The sequence below is a fragment of the Protopterus annectens genome, chromosome 9.part0 (assembly GCF_019279795.1).
Source record: "Protopterus annectens isolate FY-2018-M chromosome 9.part0, PAN1.0, whole genome shotgun sequence".
Taxonomy (NCBI): domain Eukaryota; kingdom Metazoa; phylum Chordata; order Ceratodontiformes; family Protopteridae; genus Protopterus; species Protopterus annectens.
Genome location: NC_056743.1, coordinates 1,138,370,445 through 1,138,397,927, shown reverse-complemented (window position 1 = coordinate 1,138,397,927; position 27,483 = coordinate 1,138,370,445). Strand labels below are relative to the sequence as shown.

General features: G+C 38.4%; 1 protein-coding gene across 3 annotated transcripts in view; it reads right to left on the bottom strand.

Moving 5' to 3' along the window:
• Positions 1-20,057, bottom strand: part of STX3 (syntaxin 3) — a 580,698-nt gene extending 560,641 nt beyond the window's left edge. For 2 of the 3 annotated variants that reach the window (XM_044084003.1, XM_044084001.1), the window contains exon 1: positions 19,759-20,057. In XM_044084003.1, coding sequence (XP_043939938.1) covers positions 19,759-19,788 — 30 coding nt within the window. In that variant the 5' untranslated portion in view covers positions 19,789-20,057. The remainder of the gene's footprint in view (positions 1-19,758) is intronic. The other variant, XM_044084002.1, reaches the window with a different exon arrangement.
• Positions 20,058-27,483: the final 7,426 nt, after the last annotated feature.

The following is a 27,483-nucleotide window of genomic DNA, read 5'->3' as shown; positions in this document are numbered from 1 at the left end:
CACAGAGTGAGAGAGAGAGACACACACAGAGTGAGCGAGAGAGAGACACACAGAGTGAGCGAGAGAGAGAGAGAGAGAGCATGCAAAGTTACCATACTGAACTTTTTTTTTTAATATTACTAAATTAATTATTCAGCCTAGAGAGATCCAAGTCTGGCCTCTAGGTGCAATTTTTGATACTACAAAAAAAAAACCTCACTTTTTCCAGCTTGGGAACCCTTTTCTCAGTTCCACAGTGTAGCGCCAGCTAAGCTGAACTGGCTAGGAGATATGAGGTGCATTTATAAAAAAGAAAGTCCAATTCTGTTTTTATCAATTTGTAATTATTTCTCTTACACAAATATCCGTGTTCAGGCTAACACAATACCCTTTAAAATTACAGCAAACTCCACTAAGAATGTAAAGGAAATGGTAATTTTTATCAAAGCCCTTACCTTAATTTCTGAACCTTGATTGCCTGTGACATAAGGGTCATTGCTTTGTTAGGTAACTTCAGAGCAGCAAGGGATGAAAGGTTTATTTTACAGGTCTATACCTTCTTAATACACAGGCTGTCAGGGTGACCACATGCATCTATCCATGCATCCCAGGGAGTTTAATGGAGAAATTTGCAGCCTTGCTAACTGAGGGGCCACACTGCTTTCCCCAGGAGTAAGCTTGTGATTACCCATCAAAAATTTTCAAGACAGACCCTGAAAGAGGCCAGTGCGTTACATTATTTAACATGCAAGGAAGCTTGTTTCATAGAGAGAGGATTCTTTGGGACTCTCTCCAAGAGGTCTTTAGATTGCAATGAAGGTTGCGTTTTTTTTTTTTGAGTATTACCAGTACTTCTGAGATGGAGGACATCTAGTAGGATAGGGTCTTTAGCAGCCCAGAAGGTGAGCTGGACATACCTTACAAGCCAGTATAAGACAAAGAAGAGTGAAATACCTTTAGTCTTGATAGCCAAGATAATTTCTTCCTCTGATTTTTGTTAGAAAATGTTGCAGTCTTTCTAGTTGGCAAGGTATTTAGAGAACTACATTCCAAAGGTGCATTACATTGAAGGATGGATCCGATGAGGGTATGGGAGAGATTACAGGTTCCTTATACCTGGAAGATATACCTTTGGCAATTAACTAATCAAGATATAGAGTTCTCTCAGCTATAACTGATACAGGATAACTGAAGGGTAATTAGATGTTGGCAAAGGTACATAAATCCTTAGTGATGCTACTAATCTTAGGCCCCTGTTTATTTGGCAATATAATATTTATTTCCAAATGGCAACAATGCTCCATTTTTGGCATTAAGGTTAAGGTCATGGCCATTATGCCAAGTGATGGTTCTGGCAAGCTCCACCCCTTATGAAAGATAAGAGTATTCAAAGGAAGGCAATAATTGTACCCAGTTTACAGTCCTTGCCAAATCTAGTTAGCCATACAGAAGAGGAGACCCAGAACAGGGCCATTTGCACACTACTTGTTTTGCACCTTTAAGAGGAGAAGGAACAACTAACTTCCACCGTCTGCTTTCAGATATCCAGTTTTCTATCCAATAGGTGATACAGGGTTTGTTTAGACTAGTGAATTTTTCAGTAATGCCAGGATTGGGAAACATGTCAAGATTTAGCAAGGGTAGAGAGGGGGTACAAACAGAATGCCATTTGAAAATGACATCTTGTTACATTTTCAAAGACGTCAACCAAATTAAGGAGACAGGATCTGCCATTCATGAAACCAAAGTGTTTATGGCCAATGGTTTGCAGGTCACCAGTTTTCTTTGTTTAAAAGTCTAAGATACGTTTCATGATTTTACCGATTATGCTGGTGAGGTTACTAGAATGACAGTTACCACATTTTGTAGTGGTGCCTCCCCTGTGGCACAAAGATAGCCATTCTCTACAGGTCCATTACATACCCTCCTGAAGAGACTAAGGTAGAAAAGGTAAGGGTTCAGCAATGTTCAACGCTCTACAAACTAGGAGACAACCTGGTATGTTATCTGGATCCATGGAGTTGGTTTTCTAGTTTTGAATAGCACTAGTAGGATCTGGTCCATGGAGGGGGGGGGTTAATAATTTAAGGGAAGGAATATAGGGGTAAGTGGGAGGAGTAAAACTGGAAAACTGGATTCATCAGCTAGGGCATTGGCTTCAAGACCAGTAATGGTAGTACCAACCGATGGTGCAGTGTTTGGCATTACTTTTAATACTCCTAATACACTTAAAAAAGGGCTTTCAGCTATCCTTCATGTAGGTGGTTACTTTCAGTTCATATCCTGTCTTTTTCTTCCTAACAAAACACCCAAGTGCTTTCACATGGTGAGAGATGTGGTATCCCACCTTTTTCTTCCGCAAGTACTTTCACATAGTGGAAGGTGGGGAATCTTTTATATAAAGGAAGTAGTTTTTTCCTTTTATTATAGACAGTTTGGGGAGCTCCCCATATGGGGTTTATTTTTGAATTTCTAATTATGCTTATGCCAAATGTGGATAGAGTTCACTATATATTGGATAAGGTGGGTATAGAAATCAAAGGTACATGCAGTGGCTTTAGTGGCAGAGTCAGTAGTAGGGGAGCCTTTGGATTTCTTCAGACCCTCAGCCATAGATGCTAGGCTCACTTTGCAGTAATCTGCCAATATAGTAGTCATTTGGCATCATGGTTCTAGTTTTGATGGCAGAAATGACTGTTTGCTGTTAAGATATGAACATGGAAGGAATGACATCACAATGGGTACATATAGAGACAATATTTATAAGGACGAGGTCAAGTATTTGTCAGCTGTGGTACAAACTTGGATTATTTGATCATTGAGCAGGTGTTAACAGAAAGAGGCAACACTGTATAAAAAAAATACAAGGTAGGTGACTGATGTGACTAAGCTTTGGAAGAAGCATACCTTCGTAGAATGAGTCGTAGAAGAGGAAGACACACACAGTACATGATTAAGTCAGCTGCCTCCTCATTCCACTCTTGGTCAAGAAGTTAAAACGGATAAATATTCAAAATAGTTTATGAAACATGTTTTGACTTAATGAGTAGTAACTGATAAGTGATCTGCTTTAGATTCACAGAATCTGAAGACGATATTGGTAGCTAGTGAGAATGGGATTGCTATGGCATATACCACCAATAAACAGCCTACAAATTACTATGCCTGAATATTGCTGAAGTGGAATATGCCATTTTGATGGCACTTAGGAATAGGCATGAATAATGAATCAGATTATTTCTACAACTAGTGGGAAGCCATTGCACCAGCTACATGGTAATATGTGTGAGACCCAAAACAAGGCAGATGAGACAGTGAAGCAGCTGGAATAGGTAGTGCCACATTTAATCATAATGGAGGACAAGGCAAGAAAGCAAAAGTTAGACTGTTTGGGTTGTGGAAGCTAAAGAAAAAAACATGAAGAATACTTTGGAAATAGTGCAAGTGAAAATGCAGCACCAACTACCAGTTTCAGAAGTAGAAATAAAGCATGGGAAGTCAAGCCCCACAGAGAATTTCTGACTTGTTACAAAAAAGAGCAGATATTGTGGAATTTATAGCAACCAGGTAGAAAACTATCTGTGGAAGGGAGGGGAGACCTGTGTTTGTGTAACATGATTACTCAGAAATTACTCAAACAGCATTTGTATATGGTGGATGCAATAAGGGATTGTAAACTGAGAAAACATTTAGAAGGTCATTCTAGGGTATTCAGAAGGTGTCCTAGAATGGTAAAGTACTGATTCCCAATAGTCAGGATGAAGCCATGAGGAATGTGAGAGTTACCTCTATGAATGACTAAACTACAAATAGAACAAAAAGACAAAACATTATAAGTCCAAAAACAAACAATGTTGGGGAAAAAAGAACCACTGGTGTGTAAAAGCAAAAAAAAGTCAAAAAGTTGTGTCTTTCGGCTTTTCCTGGTTAGGGGTCGCCACAGCGGAACTCCGGTCCACTAATGATTGGCAGTGGATTTTTACATGCCGAGTTGCCAGCCCTGAATCACAACCTTCAACGAAGGTACGCCCATTCACGCACGTCTCCTCACAGAAGACGCTCTGAGAATCGAACGAGACAATGTCTTGCTGTGAGGCGACAATGCTACCGTAGCACCACCAGTCTTGTATAGCCTGCAAAAGCTTCTATGTTGGCAAGACTAACAGACGTTTGAGGTAGAGGATACAAGATCATTTATATTGCACACGGAGGGGTATGAATTACAGTGCAGTAGCGAAGCATATGAACACATTCGGTGACTGACATGATTACAGATTTTTAGTGTTAGAGGTTTTAAACCTAGATGTTAGGATGGGTGATTTGGTCAACAAAATGTACCAAGCAGAGATGAAGTGGATCTTTAGACTGTGGACTCATTGTCCCCCTGTCCTAAATGAACATGTCTCAATACAACCAGCATTGAGAGCTAGACCCCTAAATAAGAGATAACCTCTTTCTATCTAGTCTTTGGTGTCTTAGACCATATGATCTGTTGTGTTTAGCTATAAATTTGCTGCATTTGAATGTTAACCCTAATATATAGTGAATTTTATTGTGATGCGAGTTTATACAATATTTAGTTATATATTATTAAGTTATACATAATGTTTCCACTATATGAATAATATTTTGGCTCTAGAGACATGAGAGATATATACAGAGATAGTTTGTAGTCATTTCATTCACAGTTTTACATCATACAAATATGTTTTTAAATATTATATAATAATATTATTTTTAACACTATAGACATTACAGTTTTTACATATATGTATATATTGTATATGGTTGGTCTGCATACATATGCACATGTTTTTAACTTGTTTTTACCTTGGCTTAAAGCATATTATTTCCAGGCTGACTTTAAGAAGTGCTGGTGATTAATTACTAGTTCTAAGTACCTAGCAACCTGAAAATGCATTTTTCACTGATTGGATGCACTATTGAGTTTGTTCTGTAAGTAGCTAGTGCTTTATTCTGTTTTTTGATCTGAAGAAGCTATATGCGAAAGCGCTCATCTGTGTGTTATTCTATACATTAAACTATGACTTGGATCTACCTCTGCTGTGTACCACTGGTTGCATTTCTCATTTTTACTTTCTGAAAAAGACAAAACATGTTGAATTAAGACATTTCAATACAATGGAAGAAACTGACAATAAAAGGGAAGATAGGTCAGATTTAATAGAGAAAATATGCCTTCAAGTACACACAATTCCACTAACATGATGGCTGGATAGATAGGAAAGTGATACCAAGTTTACTGTGTGCATATTATTCAGGATAAGGTACTAAATGTCTTTCTAACAGGTAAGTGTGAGGACTGAAAATGGTCTGGAAGTGGGCAATTCAGTTTTCTAAGGTTTTTCTTTTTTTTCTCTCAGCTTTGTCTGAAACAAATATTTTATATGCCTGTGTGAATGCATTACTGAAGATACATTACTGGAGTTTTGAATTTATTAGTCAGTATGTTAACATATTTCTTTGAGTGGGCATTTTATTTGCCAGTCAGTAATTAAGGATCTATGATACAGGGAGGATAGCCCTAGAAAACTGCAAGTTTGAAAGTTTTTCTACTAATCATAATTAAAAATGTTTGTTCTTAGACAAACAGTTACAGAAAATTGTTATCTTCTGAACTTTATTCTGTGCCAAGTCTTCAGAAGCACGTGTATAAGGAATTAGTTTTCACAGAAAGAGGTTTATTTAATTGTGTTACGATTGTTAAAAAATATGTACATTAAACAAGAGGCAATATTATAATATTAAGACCACACTGAATACAGAACTGTACATTTGCTCTAAGAAAATGTTGAGCAGGTGAATCTTGTTCATGTAGTCAGTAATTATAAGAAGACGACTTTAACTTACAGATGTTGAAGCAAGTAAATAAAAGTACTGCAGTTAAGCTATAACAGTAATGCTTGAATTGGCACAGTGAAATGTATATTTAAAATGTCTTGATTCATTCTGTGGTGTACAGGGATAACACCTTGACTGTGGCCCAGACTACTACAGTTTGAGCAATGGCTTTGGCACTGGAAGACCTGGGCAGGGAGATAGGAATGATGGTTCCTGGTCTGGCAGTACTCTGGTACAAGTAAAGTTTTGCAAGAAAGCCACTGACTCTGAGATGTAGGCTTGGAATCCCAAGCCATTAACAGTAATTCTTAGGAGCCATGTGTGTGAGAGTACTCACATGTCAAAAGGAGGACACTTGATTCCTTTTGGTGATGCAGCATCTGCATCACCACCATATGGAGGATTTAGGATAAGGGCTAGAAAAAATGCCTCCACAACTTGTGCCCAAAATGATGCAGATTGCTGATTGGAGAAGTGCCTTCCAGCTGTCTTGGTCTTGACTCACTCAACTGGTAGGACAGAAAGTCCTTAGTTATAGTCAGAGTTGATAGATAAGGTCATTCAATTGCCCTGGTCCAGGAGGCAAATGGGATGCATCTGGCATGACAAGGGGGCACTCACCTCATTAGAACTGCAATTAGATGTGGAAGAGCAGATAGAGGCATAGTACCTGGACCCCTCTGGACAGCTCTTACCTAAATCCAAGGTGAAACTGAGGTTTCACTTCATAAGCTTGAGTTACTGAAATCCCAAATTTCAGTAACTGTGAAGTCGAATCATTCACAACAAAACCCACAATCCCGAATCACACAATCACGAACATACATAACACCACATAACACACAGACACACCGTTCCACCCACAGCACACAAACCACACAGCCCTACATTACATATAAGCAGGGAGCCAAGCCCCCCTGCACCACCCACACACCCCTACTTACATATACCAACTCAGAGGTCGTACATAACATAAAAATAAAAAAAAAAAAAAAAAAAAAAACCTCACACCACACCATCCTCCACTCGCTCGCACACAAATACACATCACACACAAACACCAACAAATCTAACACTCACACTTACACCACCCTACCCTTACCCACACATACAATGCACAAAAACTTACACAAACACTCGCTCACCTGCAATATCAGGCACCATGACACTACACACGATGTGCATAAGTGCGGATTCGAGATTTTCTAATTCGCTCTTATGCACTTTCGGCATTCTGGTTTTCGCCTTCATGGTCTCAGGTTACTGAAATTCGGGATTTCAGTAACTCGAGCTTATGAAGCGAAACAGAAAATGATAGGGAAGGGCAATGAATGGACATTTCTGTCTGGGAGGAGGCTCAATGGGTGGTAGGCATGTTGGCACAAAGTACATAGAAAAAAATCTTACCTGAAGAATGGACATTTCAAAAAGAATGACACAAGTAGCCTTTCTGAACAGGTGAAGTTTGGCATTTGAATGTCTAGATTTCATAAGGTTTGTCTTTAATTTACCGCTATCTGTTTGATTTGCCTAGGTGGTTAGCATGTTTAGAACACATTCCAGGTAAGAATTTAGTATGAACACCATAAATGACTACATGGGACTATAAAATGCATTTAGAAGAAACATAGATGCTTGTGCTTTTCTACATTTGGAAATGCTCTTGCACCTCTCCCATTCCAAATGCTCTGTTTAGTGTGCCTAATGAGACCAACCCTCTACTTCTACTACCTAAAATTTGTCACTATCCACCATAATACACTAAAGCATTATCCTATAAACAAATTGATTATAATTTTAAAAAAATCGGTAGGACTACAGATACAGCCCTTGATTTCATTAGCTCCACCAAAAAATCCTGGAGCTCATTTAATTTCCAAACAATTAATATACATATTCCCTCTTTCCCTTATTACCAATTTAATATCACTTTGCTTTAAATATGTTCTCATTATTCCACTTCCCAAAGTCCCTCATCCAGTCTCTGCTGCAGGCCAACCCATGTACTACAGAAACAAAAAAATGACAGAAGTTTCTTTATGAGCATATGCCTGAGTGCGCAGTGAAACACGATCTACTTTCTGACAAACAGCATGGGTTCCACCTAATGTACAGTACTCAAACAGCCATCTTCATAAATCTTTGCAAGGATGGAAAAGGCCATGCTAACTGTTATTATCTTTCTGGCTTTTAAGACATCTATTGATTAAAACTTGCCGACTATGGTTTCTTTCCAGAAGTTTATATGTACTTATGAACTACTTTATCCAATAGATCAATTGTCATCTCTAGTCAAAACTCTCTCAGTAACATCCCTTTATAACAAATTAGAATTTATTACCTTTACTGAATTAGCACCGTCTCCGTAAGACGCTGTCCAGTTCGATTCTCAGCTAGAGCGTCTTCTGCGTGGAGACATGCGTGAATGGGCGTACCTTCGTTGAAGGTTGTGCATCAGGGCTGGTAACTCGGCACGTAAAAATCAACTAGCAATCATTAGCGGACCGGAGTTCCGCTGTGGTGACCCCTAACCGGGAAAAGCCAAAAGACACAACAACAACAACAGAATTAGCACTTGTGGCACTGACTACTTATGTATAAATGTAAGTTTGCCTAACCATATTAACAAGTTCAGATTTACAAACATTATAGGTTCATAGGTTCACAGGTGAGTACTTGGCTAACTGCCCTGAAGGGCTATTTTAACCCTAGACATTAATCCAAGGTTAGAATCAAGCCCTGTATTTGGTGTCTAAAGATGAAAACCTTAACCTTTATGCATATTGTTACACATAATATAACTGAAGCAACATTACACATTTTTTTTTTCAATTCCTGTCTTCTCTTAAACCTCCTTCCTCCTCAAAAAACATTTTTCTGCATGTATTGTTCCCAAAATTTCTATGTTCCCCCTTTGCAGCAAATTATTGACTCTTTTAGAAACTTATTTCCAGACACCTCAAAACAAGAATACCTTGTTCTACATTAAATCAGTTAAGGTTCTCCCAATGACTCAAAAGGAGCACACAACATTTCTAAGGTTTTTACCATCAAGCCCCACACCACAGCCACAGTTAAATGCATTTACACTAAGACTAGAATGCACAGTCTTTCTGCACTTTTGTCTGGGCTGAACACTACATTACTACAGACGATGGAAAATAAAAATGGGCAGATTCATTCATCTGCCTGCATTAAATTAATGTCATTGCATCTCCATTCAGAGATTACACTGATTCTCTAGAAACCCTATGGTCACTTATCCTCTCATTACACTAGTCTTCAATTTGGTAAGCAAAAGTTATTGCTGTACTGTAGCAAACAAACTACTGGTACAAGAAGTTTGTTAAAAGAACAGAGATAATATAGAATAAATCACTTATGTTAAGCTCTATACATTGTGAATAATGCTTTCAGGATCAAAATACAAGGATAACTTGTGTATGGAGGAAGGAGACCTGTGTGTATGAAAAAATGAGTATGATGCAGTAACAGTCAGGTAACAAAGAAAAAAAAAACAGTGACCTGGGGAGAACAGTGATGTGCTGTCCAGTCCCATGTTGTAAAACAGCAATACAATGGACAGTGTTAATTGTCTTGTCGATGGATGGTATTTGGGACCAAGAGCAGGGCACACTCATTTCCATAAAAGTGAGAAGGTATACAGGGGGAAATAAAAACAAAAAGATGAGAGGAGAATTAACTTGAAGTTTTATGATGGTTGAAGATAAAGGATAAGTCATTAAAAATTCCAGAAAGAATAAGAATAGGGTGGGAGGTAAATCAGACTGAAATGAAGGATCTAGCTTTCATACCCTGAAAGCTGAACTAGACGTTGAAGAAAAAAAAATCAAGTTCTTTAAATAATGTCCTTCCTATCAGACAAATATCCTAAAGAATACTTAATTCTATTGATCCGCGACTAAAGAAGTAGGATCATATTATGAAGAACAGTGCTGTTAAACATTTACACCAAAGAATAAGATGTTTGCCTGACTGGATTCAAATGTTAAATAACACATCTTTCTACATAGGTCTTGATTCTACAACATATTTTTTTTAATGTAGAAACAAAGGATCCTAGCTGTCATAATTGCTCTCAGGAGTAATCATTCTGGTCCATTCCTGAAGCTGTAGAAAAAAAGATAGAATGGCAGGCTGTATCACAAGTTATATGAACCTAATGAATAGAGGACACCTAATACTGCTCTCATTTCTAGAGATCAGACCACAGGGAGGACATCAAATGAGTGAAGAACCTACAGACAAGGGTCACTATGATGATGAGGCTATCTTGAATATGATGAAAGTCACAAATCACAGGGAATGACCTACATGAGAATGACTCAAAACTTCTAATTGTACAGAGTCTGAAGAAAATATATAACAGAGAGAGAGAGAGAAGAGAATGGGTGGAAAGCACTGGGGCCAAGATAAGGAATGGCATATGGCAGTAAAAAACTTCCCAAAATTGTGGAAGGGGCATGCGACTCATTGTCAGTAGAGGAGGCGAGAAAAATCACAGTAGGTTTTAAGAAGCCATGGGCCAAGTGGAGAGGATAGAGGATGGGTGGGGTGTGGTCAGCTATACATTCTTCCATGTTTACATTCAGTTTTATGTTTTATTAAATTCTGTTGCATTGTAAATTTGTCACATATGGGTCACTATGACTATTTTTCTCCCTTATCAAGGCCAAGGTTAAAATGAAGGAGGTAAGTGTGCTGTTCTTTGATACCGCGGCACTTTATTAAGAAGGGGGAAATTATTAACACCACTATGACGTTTCCAGATAGATGCTTGTTGCTCTGCTAACTGTACCAATGCTATCCAGTTGGCAGCAGCATTAAATCTAGGCATTAATAGTGTTACTGCTTTTATAATTTTTGACTTTCATCACGACTTGCTTTTCATTAAATTAAATATAAATGAACTATAGTTTAATAGATCAAGAAATGAAATGAAACCTTCTACTATAAGTAGCAGAATGTCAAGTAGTACAACCCCCAAGCTCATCGCAGCTGTAGTGGCTGACCTAATACTGTCTGGGCTCATTCTCAAACTTGAACCTCTTACAATACAAATGGACATACAAGACAGTCCCATGAGGAGGAACACTTGCTGCTGACCCAAGCAGAAATATTATGGGCATTAGAGTGATAGAAGATTCAAAGCTTAAATTATCATCAGTTTTAGCCATAGAAAGATTTATCTTCTGCAACCATGTGACAATACTATAAAACACGACCAAAGCAAGATTTCTTTTTAAAAAAATGCGAAAGGGAAGGCTGGGATTGTGGGGCTAAGTACAGTGAAACAGCTTTCTGTGGCACCCAAGTGGTCAAGTAAAATGGGATTAAACTTAAAAATTGTCAAGTACTGCAGAAACTTCCTATAGAGTGAATTTACATGCATCAAAAAGCAGTATGCATTAATAAATGGAGCATTAGCAGTCAAATATTATGGAAAAAAATCACATCATAGTAGATAATACACAGGAAATGTATTGCATCATGAATCAGTGCAACAGGCAGTATCCTTACAAAACAAACTAGGTTAGTGATTTATTAAGAGACTCGACAATATTCAACATACAATTTATTTTTCTCTAAGTATTATTATGAAAGGGAACAAGGCTGTTTTTTGCTCAATGATAAATGGAAGCGAGCTAATGGAAGTGCACTACAATTTTTAGATTCATTGCACTCAGCGACTATGCGCGTTACTAGCAATAGGTTTGTGAACAAACATCCTGAAGATACTGTTCTACAAAGAGTAGCAATTAGGTAAAGTAAATAATCAGGTTTCCTCAAAGACTACAGCATCTTCATAAAAAGAAAAAAAAACTTTCATTTTGTAGTGATCCTATCCAAAACTATCAAAAATTCATTTGCTTTCATATGGTTATGTTTAATGGAGTACAAGTCAAGGCTGCACTGCAAAGTTTACATTCAATACCACTGTTGTCAAAACACTATTGTTGACTCATGAGTACGTTATTTAAGCAGACGCTGCTCTCACCAGAGTATGATAAAGATCATTTTTTGTGGATCGGTGCTCTTTCCTATTTAAAATTAAATTAAGCTTCCCTCCGCCAATAAGCAGTGAATTTTCATGTTCATCCCTCCCGTTTTCTAAATGGCTAGTCTGCTGATGATTACAATAAGGGAACAAAGAATCACTGAAGGCCAACAAATGTCCTCTAATTAACATGTTACAGTTCAGACCTAATGCAGCAACTTTGCACTTATATCAGCAGGTTGTCATACCTCACATAGAAGCAACACATACCTGTTGCATTCATTTCAATGCTGATGTAAAGGAAAACAACATTTTAACACATTTCTGAAAAAGTCAAACACGAGCTCAGAATTCAAGATTTATATTATACTCCATTAGATTTTGGAAAATTGGATACTACAGAAGAGCAGTGCTTGTCCTCTTACTAAAGTAGTAACTGTTAAGCACATGCAGGCAGATGTCAACACTGCCTTAAAATATACACTACTCAAAGTAATTTTTACACCAAAAATTAAAACAAAAGGTCAAGCACCTCAACACTGCAGTGGCAATCACTGCAAAGTCAACTCGGCTTTTATTATGATCACAAAGCACTTTACAAAAGAGATGAAACAGAGAAATATATACTAAAAAAAAAAAAAAAAAAAAAAAAAAAAAAAAAACCACTTTGCTTATGCACATGAAACAAAAGATAAATATACCAAGACTTAAAAGTAATACACATGTGTTAAGGCAATAACAACCCTAATGACTAAATAGGAATTCACTTCAAGTGTAAAACAAATTGATAAAGCATATAGGAGGCCATATGCAGAGTGGAGAACAACTGAAAGTACACATATGCAAACATAAAAGGAAAAAAAATGGTAGTTAAAGAGCATGAAGAAGAGATAAAATACTCGGATACCTTAATTGTATGTCAGCAGTACCATAAAAAGACTAACGGCTCAAAATGAAAAATACAAGGCAACAGCACAAGAAAGAGATTTTAATGGCTAAAAAGACAAACCTCAAGTATGAGAGAAACAAACTGGAATATATGATTGCAGATTAGGTAATCATTTCTATCAGAGATCCAGATTTCCTTTTCCTCTACAGCTGAAAGAAACATGGCCACCTATGCTGGCACCACATTCCCAAAAATGTTCTTAGCCAAGTAAAGAAAACTTTGAGGCACTTAGCATATACTTAGTCTCCATTTAATGTCTCAACAAATGGATTATCTGTCCGATTTTATTACTTGTCAACCAGATTAGTCCCACTAGCCCAGTGGCCTCTTTTCAATGGAGCATCTCACGTAGATGTAAACATGCCATGGCACTTCGAACAGAGATGGAGAATTTCCCCAGTGTCCTGGCCAAATTTCCTTCAAGTCAGTAGAAATACCATCTTATGTCGTCCCTGAAAAAGAGGCTACTGGCTTAATGGGATTAATCCAGTCAACACAGGATAGATAGACAGACAGGCCACAAGATACTCAGATTAATATATTGCATATTTACATTTTACTTAGTAAAGTGCTTGGTTAAAACCAATGTAAATCAATCAGCCAGAGCTTGAGCTAAAATAGATACCACAGAATAAAAGTATGAATGAACTTTGGAAAGAAACACATTTACTACAAGCATAAAACAAATCTGCTTTACTCATAATGTTTCTAAGGATGTAGTTTCTACAAAAGCTTTGTTTTAAGAATGCAGTTTTTTTGTTTTTACATACAAGTAAATGAATGAAAAGAATGCACTAGTTCACAGTAGTCTCAGGCATGTTTTGACCTCACTGTGTAATTACATAGGGGTGCTGTAGCCCTCTGATGACAATGTCCCCCTCCTTCCAACACTGTCAAGTTACTATTTTCAACATATTTTGTAATGACCACATGTAATGTATCTAGCCATCTGTCTAACAAAAAACATTTTAGTTTTCCTATGTGCACTTGTTTGACTATATATATATATATATATATATATATATATATATATATATATATATTTTAATTCTTCTACTACCAGAATTCCTTTTGCAATTGCTGCTTCTGTCAATGTTCCCTCAAGCTTCAGACATGCAATGCATTCCACACAGGGATGTCACTAGTTCACACAACAGGTAAGCCCTTCACCACAACCTTTTGCAGGCTTTAACACTCCCATGGAGACTTCGGTCTCCATCAGAGGTTTTATTAAAAGAAAAGCTGTCAGACCACCTCCCAAAGGCACCTGAGCAAAAGTCTCTTCACTCTTCTATCTAGTTGCAGAGGTACCTATTGAAGCCAGGTCACCTGCAGAACAGATGGAACTCTGGCACTGCTGTTTACATTAAGTTAGCGACAAAAGGGAAGCTTCAGTATCACCTTCATCAACTGAGAGAGAAGGTAGGGTACCTCTATCAGTGATCTATTTTTGACTCAGATCTTACTGTGGGGAGGGTGGGCTGCCTATATATATATTGTCTATTGTCAATCACCTCTTCATTAATAAGTGACATCACAAATAGTAGGGGCAGCAACTGCACATAAACAGTGTTTTAACAGTGTACTAAATGCCACCAAGGACACATTCAGCATTACACAGGACGAATGGCTAGTATCGTGCAGCTTAAGGTTATCATATAGGTAATGAAAACAAGGAAGGCCTTAAAAGAATGTATGAAGTAGACAACATTTTTACAGAGAAAAAATTGCAACTAGGTCAACTATTCAGATGCAGTGCTAATCTGGAAGAGTTGGTTTCCTTGATAAAATTAGCATGCGAGTACATGTTACAGCTATCATTTTCACATTACGTTATTTATTCACAGTGAACTACTGACAACCAACTATAAAAGTAAATATTTAAATGCTTTTGAAGCATTAAGAGTGTCAACACTGATTTAGACATTTATCACAGACCTCTGAACCTCCCTAAAAATGCATAATTTCAGTAGGTCTAAGGTTACAAAAAAAACCCAACATAGGTTCATAGGTAGGTACTAGGCTATTGGCCCTAGGGCCTATATAAGCCTAGCCAAATGGTACCCTGGCTTTTGCCAACCAAGAAAATTATTTTCCTGTACCCCTGTCAAGCAGAGCCACAGAAGTGATCCCTGGGGTGAATTTCCTCTCTCCCATCCAATTTCCTCTCTCCCATCCAATCATCAAGATTTTTCTTGAAGAGTGCTAATGAGGAGCTTTATTTGATATAGATAGGTAGTTTGTTCCAGAGTATGGGAAGTCTCTGGGACAGGAATCTATCCCTCCAGCATGTTCTGTTTATTGTGGTGACAAGGTTTAGGTCCCTAGAGCATGTAGCTTGGATTTCTTTACGTGGAGCATGTCCAACAGCTCTGGGTTTGACATAGCTTTGTATGTTAAGCAGAGATCGCCTCTGAGTAGGCGATATGTGACAGAGTAAAGCTGGAGTTTTTTGAGACGGTCTGCGTAAGGCATCTGTTTGAGGCCAGTAATCCTCTTTGTGAGGTATTTCTGCGGCCTTTCCAGTTGTTGTAGATGTCTTGTGAGGTACATACCAAAAGGGGTACATACCAAAAGGGGCGTTGTACTATGAGTGATGAGTAGAGGGGAACAATGACCTCTTTTTTACTGGATGAGAAACCTTTCGTGATGAGGTGTGCCATGTAGAAGTATTTCCTGAATACTGTGGCGATGTGATTATCAAAGGAGAGACTACTGTCCACCTGTGTCCCAAGCTCTCATCACACTTTTCGGTGTTAAGTGGTAGTTCATGTGTACAGAGTTTTTATCAAAAGGGATGACAATGCACTTTTTGGCATTGAGCTTGAGGCCATGACTTTGACACCCAGCATCTGTCTCAGTGAGGCCCTTTTGTTGGATGTCCACATCGTTAGGAGTTTTGATTATGGCTCCTAGTTTGCAGTCATCTGCGAACTTTGTTAGCCAAAGACCTTCTATGTTAGCCTGTACTTCAGAGAAGTAGATACCTAACAGGAGAGGACCTAGGACTGAACTCTGTGGTACTCCACTTGTCACTGGTCTGAAATTGGATTTAGAGTCTGCTACTTTCACAGTGTGGGTTCTGTCAGTGAGCCAGTTGGAAACCCATCTTGTGAATCAGGGATTTAGTTATACCTAGTTTAGTGAGTTTGTCTATAATTCTAGAGTGGGGGATGGTGTCGAAAGCCTTGGTGAGATCTAGATAGGCTGTGTGAACCATCTTACCCTCATCTACGGCTTTGGTGACCTCTTCAAAGAAGTCTATCAGGTTTAGGAGACAGGATCTGCCTTTTGCAAACCCGAACTGGGTAGGGTCCAGAGTTTGGAGATTACCAATATCATTGTTTATAAGTTCCATGCAGACCAGGCTCATCAGGCTAATGGGGCGGTAGTTCCTGGGGTCCATGGTGGCTCCCCCTTTGTGGAGTGGGATAACCATTGCTGTGCACCATTCAGTGGGCACAAAGCCTGAGGTGAAGCTATGATTGAACATGGTACTTAGGTGGGGTGCCAGTTCGTTCTGTAGTTCATGTAGAACGCAGCCTGGGATATTGTCAGGTCCCATGGATGCTGTGTTCTTGGGTTTGGAGAGTGTGTTTTTTACCTGTGCAGCCGTGATTACAGGTACTTTGCATTCTTCCGGTATAGAGATGGGCCCTTTAGGGGATGACAGAGGGGTAAAGTTAGCACTGAACCTATCTGCCAGGATGTTGGCAATATCAGTTGGTTCTGTATATTTAGTGCCATTGTGCTGTAACTCAGAGCAGATCTGAGTGTTGCCATTGAGATTCTTGACATAGCTATAGAATGCTTTGTGGTTGTCTTTAGAATCAGTGGCGATTATGTTTTCATAACTAGCTTTGGAGGGTTTTATGAGGGATCTCAGCTTCTTACTGAGGCTGACCATGGAGTTTCTCCAATCATGGGATTTTACTCATTTTTGCAACAGTTTCTTTCTTCTGTTGTCGAGTTTGTTTATAGCAGGGGCCCACCAGATTGGCTTCCTTTTTTGGAGGATAGCATCTTGGTTCTGTTAGGGATTGCACTATCCATGCACTCATGTAAGTGCTTATAAAATGCAATTGTATAGGATTCAGCAGTCGTATCTCTACTGTCCATCAGCATGTGGGTGTCATGAAGTTTGCCACGTCTGTCTTAAGAAGCGTGAAGTTGGCTTTGGAGAAATTTTTTACGGTGGTTTCCCTAATGGGGGGTGGGATGTGGATGTCTAGGGTGATTTGCTTGTGGTCAGATCTGACCAACGAGGAATTGACCCCTGGTGTGGAACACCAGTTGCCCATGTTGGTAATGACCAGGTCTAGGATATTGCTGCCCCTGGTGGGGGTGTGGATAAGCTGATCCAAGACATTGGAATTTATGAATTCCAGAAAATGTTGAGCACAAGAGTTGGTACGAGTAGTTTTCCCAGTTAATGGTGGGGTAGTTGAAATCACCTATTATTAGGGTGTTGTACCCTAATATTTTTGGGTTATCAAGAAATGAGGAGTGGGAATCCTGGGGCATGGTGGGGGATCTGTAGCAAGCTACAATTTGCATTGCGGTCTTGCCCAAAGTTAGTTGCACTTGGATAATCTCAGATGCATTATGCTGAGCAACTAGCCTGGAGGTGTGGATATCCTTAATGAATATGGACACGCCTCCGCCTTTAGTGCTTCGGTCCAGGTTAGGTGGCCAAAAGGTGTGGTACGAATTATAGCCTGGTAATGCAGGGGGGTGCTGTCTGGAGCCTTGAACCAGGTCTCTGTCACTGCACAGATGTCGATGTTCTCCATTTTAAGAAGTGCCTCGAGTGAGTGCATTTTGAGGTTTAGACTTCTAGCATTAAGTAGTATTACCCTCATATTTTGCTTGCTTGTACCGGTTATGGTGGTGAATTTGTCATTTGAATCTTGCCTAAAAAAGTCACTATAGGGGTGGCAAGAGCCTTAGCCAGTATCCAGAATCCCAACTGTGACAGGTGCAGGCCATCTCTGGCAAAGCATCGTGGTTTGTCGATCACATCATCCTAGACAGACAGATACTGGATCCCCTTAGAATGACACCAGAAGCTTAGCCAATTGTTGAAAATCATTTTGTCCTTGTACTGTGGTATTATTCTGGGTGATGGTAGGATGTTACTCAAGGCTAGGGTCATATCTGCCAGTGCTACAAGATCAGAAAGCTCCTCCATGATTCTTTTCATGTAGTCCAGGGAGGTACGTCTCAGGTCATTCACACCAACATGGACAATGACAGAGTTATATTTGTACTTGCTGTGGAGTGACCTGAGTGCATGCGTTATGTGACAGATCCTGGCACCTGACAGGCAGCTGACAGTAACTTTCTCCTTGTTTAGCCTGGTGAGTCGAACATCAGTGTGCCCGACTATAGAGTCGCCTATGACTAGAGTGTTGGGTACGTTGTTATGCCTTATGGGCTGTGGTTGAGTGGCACACTGAGTTTGTGGGCTATGTGTCATTTGGGTTGTGTTGGGCGATGGAGGTCGATTGCGTTTCTGCTTTGGAGGTCCCTGTTGCTTGGGTAGATTTTTTTTGAGAGCCTCCGAGAATGTAGGTGTGTGTTTTGTGTTTCTATGTGTGTGTTTTAGTGGTGTAGGTTTTGAGGGACTATGTGATGAGTGTGGTGTGGTGGAAGTGTTTACCTTCTCCTCTTGACTGTCTAGTCCAGTCTTGGGTGAATGGAGCTTTGCTTCCAGTTTGGTAAGTGCATCTCTCACAGGTTGTAGTGTTGGGTGGTAGGAGGAGAGGGTTGTCTGTGTACATGAGGCAATTGCTGCATTGCCCCAAGATGCCCCGATTCAATAGGTAGACAGGAGAAAACACCAGGAACTGACCCTTAACAAGTGCTGAGCTCAAAGAAACAGATTTGAGTACTGACACTAGAAAACTGGCTAGTTCTAAGAAACAAAATTAAGCTAGAAGGCTTCCCTCCAACACAGAAAGGCTTGGGGGCTCAGAAGCTTACAAACAGTCCTGGATACAGCAAATATATATCTGGACTAGACAACTTATAGGAAAGGCAGGAAACAAGCTTATAATTTTTTTTTGACTGACCTCATTTAAACAAAACATTTGAACACTATTCATGTTCTAAATTAAGTTTCTAGAAGCCATGTAACTGAATACATTAAACAGAATACATGAAAACATTTTACTACAGCATAAAAAATCTGAATGCTTTCGTAACAATACTGTAGCCTGCCACAAGCATTTTATAGTAATCTTAAGAAAAGAGAAGTTCTTCTTAACTGCAGATACCTCCCTCTCAAGATTTAATCTTTTTTTTTTTCTCTATCTCCCTGGGTGAAAGGTAGATGAGGTCTGGTGTTAAAACAAACATCAGATGGTTTCTACCAGAAGTTCATTACTACTGTGACATGTTTGCCACTCCTACAGAAAGGTGTCTGCAAACATTTCTCTAACACGGAGGTGGTAAAAATGTAATGCTTTATAAAATGGTTTTAGCCAACATTTGATGAATAATAAATTTTACTAAAAAAAAAAAAGTTTAACATCATAGAAAGTTTTACCTTAATATAATAACTCATAGGATACAAGGCAATAACAGAGCACTTGGACAATACAAAAAAACTACACATGTTGCTATATAAACCAAACATTCTTCAGAGTACATACTTAGCTCAGATGAGAAGGCAGGCTTTTTCTAAGCCAATTTACTTAAGACACACAGAGTGAATATGCAAGGTCTGTGTTAAATACTCGGACTGCTGAAACATAAAAATACTTTATTTTTATACACCATTCTGGATCACCTGACGCTCACCTGACATGAGACTTTCGTCTCCTCAATATTTTAAATACCAAAAAATAAATTAAAGAGTTTTAAAATAAAAAAAACAGTCTGTCCACAAACTTAGCAGTTACAATCCCTTATTAAACTAGAGTTTGAAAGATGGGACTTTTCTTACCGCTTTGAGCTGTTCCAGTCGGTCTTTCATGATGCAGGAAGAAGTAAACTGTCCAGCAATGTGACTGCTTTTGCCCTTTTGAACAGAGTTTATATCCCAGATGATTTCCTGAAATTTGTTCTCAGGAAATGTGACACACCACTTATTTTACTAAACCTTCTTTCTGTTCCTGAAAGCTTCTCATGTACAGTAAGAAAACTATCTTTCTTCCTGAAGGTTTACCTCACAGTTAAGTACAGCTCTTGTTTTCTTCCTGAAGGTACACTAGTTAATCTCTCTTTAATTCATTCTCCACCCCCTCCACCCAAACGCAGGCTAAGCTAGTGGGCATGCTCAGACGTCCTTTACTAATCCAATTCAGCCAACCTGGACAGGTTTCTTCTTAAAGCAACAGTAACCTATTTAATTGTTTGTCACAGTTTACAGACCTCTGGTCCAAAGATGATCTACAAGAGGGCTTTGCCAAAAGGCAGAACTGAAACAAAATGAAATAAACTGTTCTGCTTCCAGATATGAAATAGAAGCATTTTTGGGATAATTCAAGAATGGAAAAGTCTTTAAATAAACTGATTACATGCATTAAAGCCTACAAAAATAGGCTTACAGTATTACCAGAGTGTGTGTGTGTGTGTGTGTGTGTGTGTGTGTGTGTGTGTGTGTGTGTGTGCGTGTGTATGTGCAAGCAAGCATGCATTTGTGTGTGAACATACCTCTCAACCTCTTAGCACAAAAAATCTGGACAAAGAATAAAATAATGGGGGAAAAGGAGCAAAAGCAGGGGCAGATTTTAAAAATGCCTCATAAACTTAGAAAGTTGCTAGAAAATAACAGGATTTGTGTTAGTATTAATTTTTTAAAGGATATAAAGTCTGAAACTCAAATGTCAAATGTATGTTATTATTTAGTGACTTCAGTCCTCAGTGATTTGTCAGAAAACCACAACTTTTATGAAGGATAGACCAAATATATGAGGCAAAAATATGGACATTCTGTGAAAATCTGATGGTTGAGAGGTGTGCTGTGAACATTTGAGAACAAGGGATGTCTTACATATACCACAGAAAAACAGAAGTCTACAAGAGCAAGCTGGGGGAGCTCTGAAAGTCAGGTGTTTTTTCTGAGTTCACTGTTTTCCTAGTCCCATTTGTGTTAGAAGGCTTCCATTGACTGAATGTAACTAATTCCTTAGGGATGGCATTTGATAGACATATCACTCTCTCAGGGAACCATAGCAGAAAAACAAACATGATTTCATCAAAACTGTGTTGACTGAAAACATATGATCAATACAGTTTTCAAAAATGTTTTCTTTTTTCTGTAGGTGCCAGCAAGGCTCTTACACTTTTTAATGACACTATAGCAACTGCTGCTAGTACTGCGGCCCATTCAGTTTAAGGACAATGTATAATGGGGTTCAGACAATATGTGACTGTTTCAAAATAGTAGACCATATAGGTCATACTAGAAAGCCTGACTGACTCACACAGAGCATGATTCAGAGTGCAAAACCCATCATCGATAACCAAGAGGATCGGTTCCCTAGTGACTATAAAGACATTAACCCCCTGCAGTTCCTACATTTTCGAATGTCTCAAATAAATAACCAGGCTTTCTATCTTACAACTAGCAAGACATAAACAAAGAACTTTAGCAGTACTATAGATGTTTGTCTGGAAATAAGGAACTTTCTGGTGGGTTAATTTATTTATTTGTGCAAGTTTGAAAGCATACACAATAACATGAGATAGTCTTATACATGTTAATCAAGGGAAAACAGCAGATATTATATAGAACTAGGCACACTGGAGACCATTCAAATGTGAAGACAGGATAAAAGGAAGACAAACACAAACTATACATGCATGGCGGTAAAGCTGAAGATGGCAGCACAGTGGTAGAGTGGAAAGCATCCCCCCAAAAGTACCTGATTCTCCATTTCATTTCCTTGCTGTGGTGCCTTCTGTATGGACTTTACATGTCTCTCACTTGTACACATAGGTTCTTGTATACAAAAACACATTCTTTGATGAACTAGCAAAGTTCAAACTGCACCTAGTTATGTATAGGAGTGTGCAAGCATCCTGTGACAGAGTGGTATTCAGTCCAGAATCTGTTCATGCTTTGCACCTATTGCTACCATAGGAGATTATCTGTACAGCACTAAACTACACCGAGCAGGTATTGAAAATAGATAGAATGGTGGGTTTAGGTGAAGACAGTGTGAAAATATTTTTCTTCTATTCAAAGATGTAATTCAAAATTTCAGAGAGGCTAAAAGGACTTTTGGTGGCCTGCTAGAAATTTACACATAAGGTTTTCAACCTGACTTCAGACATGCAGGCTAAAACAGATGGATTTATATAAACTCTATAAAGATATGAGTAAGCTATCCAGAAATACAGCTGTAACATCCATTAAGCAGGAATATGCCCATACAACCCTTTACTCTGAAGCAAGCAAATGAGAAACAAATGACTGTAAGAAGCATTTACTTAGGCATGTCAGCAATTCCTTTTGAGACAGAACTGAGATACAATGGGATATAAAAAAAGAAACATAGCAGGTTAATGAATTAGCTAATGAGTTTTATTCGACAATTCTGAATCGTATTCCCCCCATTTCCATTTGCAAATGGTGTAATTCCTGAGTTCATCCCTGAAAAGAGGCACTTGTTGGAAGGTTTACCTTTAAATTTTTTAAAGAATGGGAGGTGACAAATCAGCGATTGCATACAGTTTTATCAGATGTGTTACCATCATAGCCTTTGTTATCAAACTACTGTCTATTTTATTCAAAGTCACACTTCAGTTGAGTATTTTGCTGAAGTGCAACTTTAAAATCGAGTGTGTTTGTTTTTCTGCAGAGCAAAATATTTTTGTTCTTTGCCTCATAAAATCTGTATTTTTCTGGCAAATCATGGAGAACTAAAGTCAGTCAGTAATGACAGGCATTTGAATTTCAGACTTCTTAGCCTTTAGAAAATGTATGCTAGCACAAAACCTTTTATTATAGCAATTTATAAATTCATAACAGCAATATTTAAAATCTACCGTTACTTTGTGGGTCTTTGTCACCCCAGTATTTTTTGGCTTTGCCCAGATTTCTTGTGCTAAGAGATTAAGAGTTGCAGTGGCATAGGTTTGGGGTTTTCTGTGTAAAGAATATCAGTTTACATTTCTTTCAAGTGTTTTTGCATGAGCTCTGTCTGCAAGTTTCCCTAGTTTTTATGCTCCCTGTGTTTTTGTGAAAAACTGTTGCCTGTTTGTGTTTTCATGTATTCTTTGGTTGTTTAACTATGGAAGTACTATTTTAAGTTAGAGGGTGAGGGCAAAGACCCTTTGGCTGAGATTGCAGGAGGACCTATCCATCCTACAAAAATACATATTTTATTGATGAGGGATTTTATTGTTTGTGGTACATTTATTTGGGTGGTATGATCTTAGTGATCTTGGTGGGGCTAAGTTCTGAGTATTGGCATGTATCCCTAAGGTATACATGGAAAAGTATAATAACATTTTTGGTTATACTATAGTGGTGCTGTGGTAGCGTTGTCGCCTCACAGTAAGACGTTGTCCAGTTCGATTCTCAGCTAGAGCATCTTCTGTGTGGAGGCATGCATGAATGGGCGTGCCTTCGTTGAAGGTTGTGCATTAGGGCTGGTAACTCGGCACGTAAAAATCCACTACCAAACATTAGCGGACCGGAGTTCCGCAGTGGCGACCCCAAACCGGGATAAGCCGAAAGACACAACAACAACTATATTTACAAAGACAAATCTAAATGAGACACAAAGCGAGATGCAGAAAATGTGGGGAACAGCACAGCTATACATGGAGTTTGTGGACAAACTCTGGAGCCAGCATAGATGAGCAGTCTTCTCTTTTCCTTGTCCCCCAGTGATGACTCATTTATCCAGTGAACTTGCAAACATGAATGACTTCAATATAAAAGATCATCCTTTGATATTCATCCTTTGCGCTGGCTGTTCCATGTTAAGTTTTTAGGTCATGGCTGTAACTTTCCATATGCCTATCATACCCAAAGCCTCCTCCACCAAATTCACGTCCTTCTTCAAGTGGATGGGTTGTTTGTAGAATATGTACCTTTCTTCTTGGGTGAATATTGTTAGGGCATTTGACTAAAAGTGTAAAAATTAAGATTATATAATTATGGGAATATTCAACAGTTTTAGATCTTTAAATAGAAAGCCCCACATGCAGAAAAATGTCTGTATTTTGTTTTTTTGCACAGTTTCATGAAATGAAGAAAATTACCATGCTTCCCAGTGAAAAATACATAATTACCTAAACAGGTGGGCAAGATGGGAGCTGACATAAATGGTACAGATACTTTTATGGGAAAATATAGAAGACATGAAATAAATAATTCTAACAAAATACTGTGGGTAAGGAGCGAGGGAAGGAGAAGGAGGAAGGGTCAAGAAACTCATAAATAAGATAGGCACTTGCTTTCATGAATAGGACATATATTGAAAAGTAACTATTTAATATGAAAAAATGACATACAGTAGTATACCATGGCTCATACCTTTCAACCTTTTAGAGCAAGAAATCTGGACAAAGCTATAAACGAAAGGGGGACCAATGCCCAAAAATAGGGACAATTTTAAAATATTTCTGTTACAGACGTAGAAAGTTGATAGAGTAACTGGTTTTGCATTAGCATGAATTTTCTGAAAGGTATGAAGTCTGAAACTCAAGTGTCTGTCATTAGTTTCTAACTTCAATGTTTAATTATGTGCCACTAATTTGCCATTAAACCACAATTTTATGAAAAATGGACCAAAAATATGAGGGAAAAATCTGGACATTCTAAGAAAATCTATACAGTTTAGAGGTATGCCATGGCTGAATAAATTGCACAGGTTTGGTAAATTTTTAAGGATTAAAGACAGCATGGTCAGTCTAGCCTCAAGTGATCATAAGGATAACACCATGCTTGTCATTTGTATTTTTGAATTCAGTCACAATTTTTGAGCATACCACTACTTAATAAAAGTTGTCCAGTCAATGGCCACCTTTTATGTGAACTAATGCTTCCTCTTGTCTTCATTACGTCACTCATCTTGTGTTATCAAAGTCTACCACTTGCTCTGATATATATTTGTTGAATACATAAGAAATGTGTCACATGCAGTATGTATAAATAATAAAGAGAATTATTTTATCTACGTTTCTTTTAGGGAAAAAATATTGAGCCATGCCAGTGCTATGACCAGTAAAGCCATTATGACTGTGAAACAAAAGTGGCAATCTTGGTGAATTCCAAAGTACCTTTAATGGTGAAATACAGTTAAGAGAATGATTTTTTATTGCTGGCTTCAGTAAGCTGAGAGTTCTAGTGCAATTTTTCCCATGGCCAGTAGTGACAGTAAATTTTTATTCAATATTCAGGGTATTTGGTTAAACTTTAAGCCAAATTAACTGTTTTCATGAGACATACTGAAAACACTCAGGAAGTAGAGAAATACATTAGGTACAGGGAGGAATAGCAGAACTAGGTAACTTTTAGAGCTGCAGAGATATCAGAAATATTTTCTAAGAGTGCTGTATGGCTGTGAACTTCAAAGAAGAAAGGAGGCAGAGTGCACCCTAGTTTCAATAACAGATGAGATGGCAAAAGGGACACACCCCGAAGTATGAAGGAATGTAGCTAAATTTTCTTAAGTTCAGGTTAAAGTGCCAGCTGTGTCCAAAAGCTTAGTAAGCATGCAGCCTTTTGCTGATAGGACTTGGGAGAGGGGGAATTTGCAGATATTTAGGTAAACTTTTGGAAAAATGCCTCACTAGGTGTCCTGTCTCATATGCATAAAAGAAAATAAGAGAAGGTAAACTCAGGTAACTGTAATACAAGTGTGTATTTGTGTCTGATCTTCCTGAAGTAAAATCATTTAATAAACATACAGCAGTATTTAATAATCTTTCAGGTGCAAATCTAATGGTGAAATAGAGTGAGTTCCAAGGTCACATTGCATTTTGTTTGCTTCATGCAATATAACTATATGTCTGATAAGAATAGTAAAAGTGTCACATAGGAGTAAGAAACTGGTAAAATAAACGCTTTAAATACATTTTGCGATCATAAGAGAAATCAGAAGGATATTGGGATACTGAAAAAGTATATTGTGGGAAGATCTGGAAAAAACATTGAAGCTTTTTCACCTTGGCATTTATAGAGAAGTGTTAAGGTAGGGTGGTAAAGGTATGGAAGGGGACAATAGACAAGTGGCAAAATGACTAGGAGAATAAAAGGGGAATGCAAGGAAATTCAGAAGGACAATTTTAGAAAAAAAAAGGCTATTTATACAGTTGCTAAAAAGACTTGATAATTCTGCTTTTTGAGCTACTGACTGGACTGTTTGCTTTGTGGGTTGCTGATGGGACTGTAAATTATTTCCTTAGAGACCGATACACTACTACAGAATTAAATGATGTCATTGAGGTCCCCTCACACAAAGGTGAGTGTAGAAAGAAACTGAGCAATTATAGGCCAGTCAGGCTCACTTTAATCCCAGGGAAAGTTATAGAAAAGAATCTGCAGGGTAATCTGATGGCGTTCCTGTATAAATTCTTTCCTAAGCAGTCAGCAACATGGTTTCACACAGCAGGAGTTTTAGCAGTCCAACATATTTTCTAGTGCTATGACTATATACTCACTGAAGTAAACCAGCAGAACACAGAGGACTGAGTATAGCTAGACTTCAGAAAAACTACTTTCACCACACCTCTCAGAAGGATGGTGAAAAAAAAAACTAGCGTGTTGAAATTAGTCCAAAATGATAAAATAGAAAGAAAATGAACTAGCTGGCAGTAGATGGTTAGATGTTAAGGGGAACTGTCTGGAGAGAACCCAGTAGGATATCATGAAGTTCAGTGTTGAAACCATTCCCATTTACTCCATTTGTAATAGATCACATTGGACTTGAAACCAAAAGTTAACATGTTCATGTTTGCTGATGTTACAGATGGTCAGATCAGTTTCCAAAGTGACTAGTGCAGCTTGTTGGGGTGGGCAGATAGCTGGCTGGATAGATTTATTGCAAAGAAGGGCAAGGTTATGCACTTTAGTAGTTCAAATCCATACATTTGTAAAGAGTGGTCCAAGAAATGAACACACATGGAAAGCATCTGACTGTGAAATACTTAGACTGTCAATTGTATGGGGGCAATGGTAAGGTTACAGTTGGAGTACTGTGTGCTACTGTGGTAGCTATACACAGAAGTGATAATTAGGCTGGTGGCATGCAATAGAGAATTGGCAGAATGTTAAGATGAATAGTAGGCTGAAGTATATGAAAAAATGTAGAAAGCTTGGTATGCATACAGTGGAAGAGAGACAGAGAAGCAGATATGATAAGATGTAAGCACATTTCATTGCCAGGTGGCAAGTAGAAGGTGTGTGGGTAAAGGGGATAGACAAACTGAGAAGGTGATGTAGTCAGTTGCTGAAAAAATAATTCAAGACTCTATTGAGGAAATTCTCTTTCACAGAGAGGGTGGTGCAGCCATGATACAAATCAATACAGCCAATAATATATCAATGTAAGAGCTCAAGGACAACTAGGAGAGATGAAAGAAGATATGAGGGAGGCACAGATGAGTGGCAGCTGCACAGAAAACAGGTTCAGCACTTAGGCATACTCAATACACCATAGGCCTTCTTATGTCAACACAGACTGGGCTGATATGGGATGAATGCCTTCAT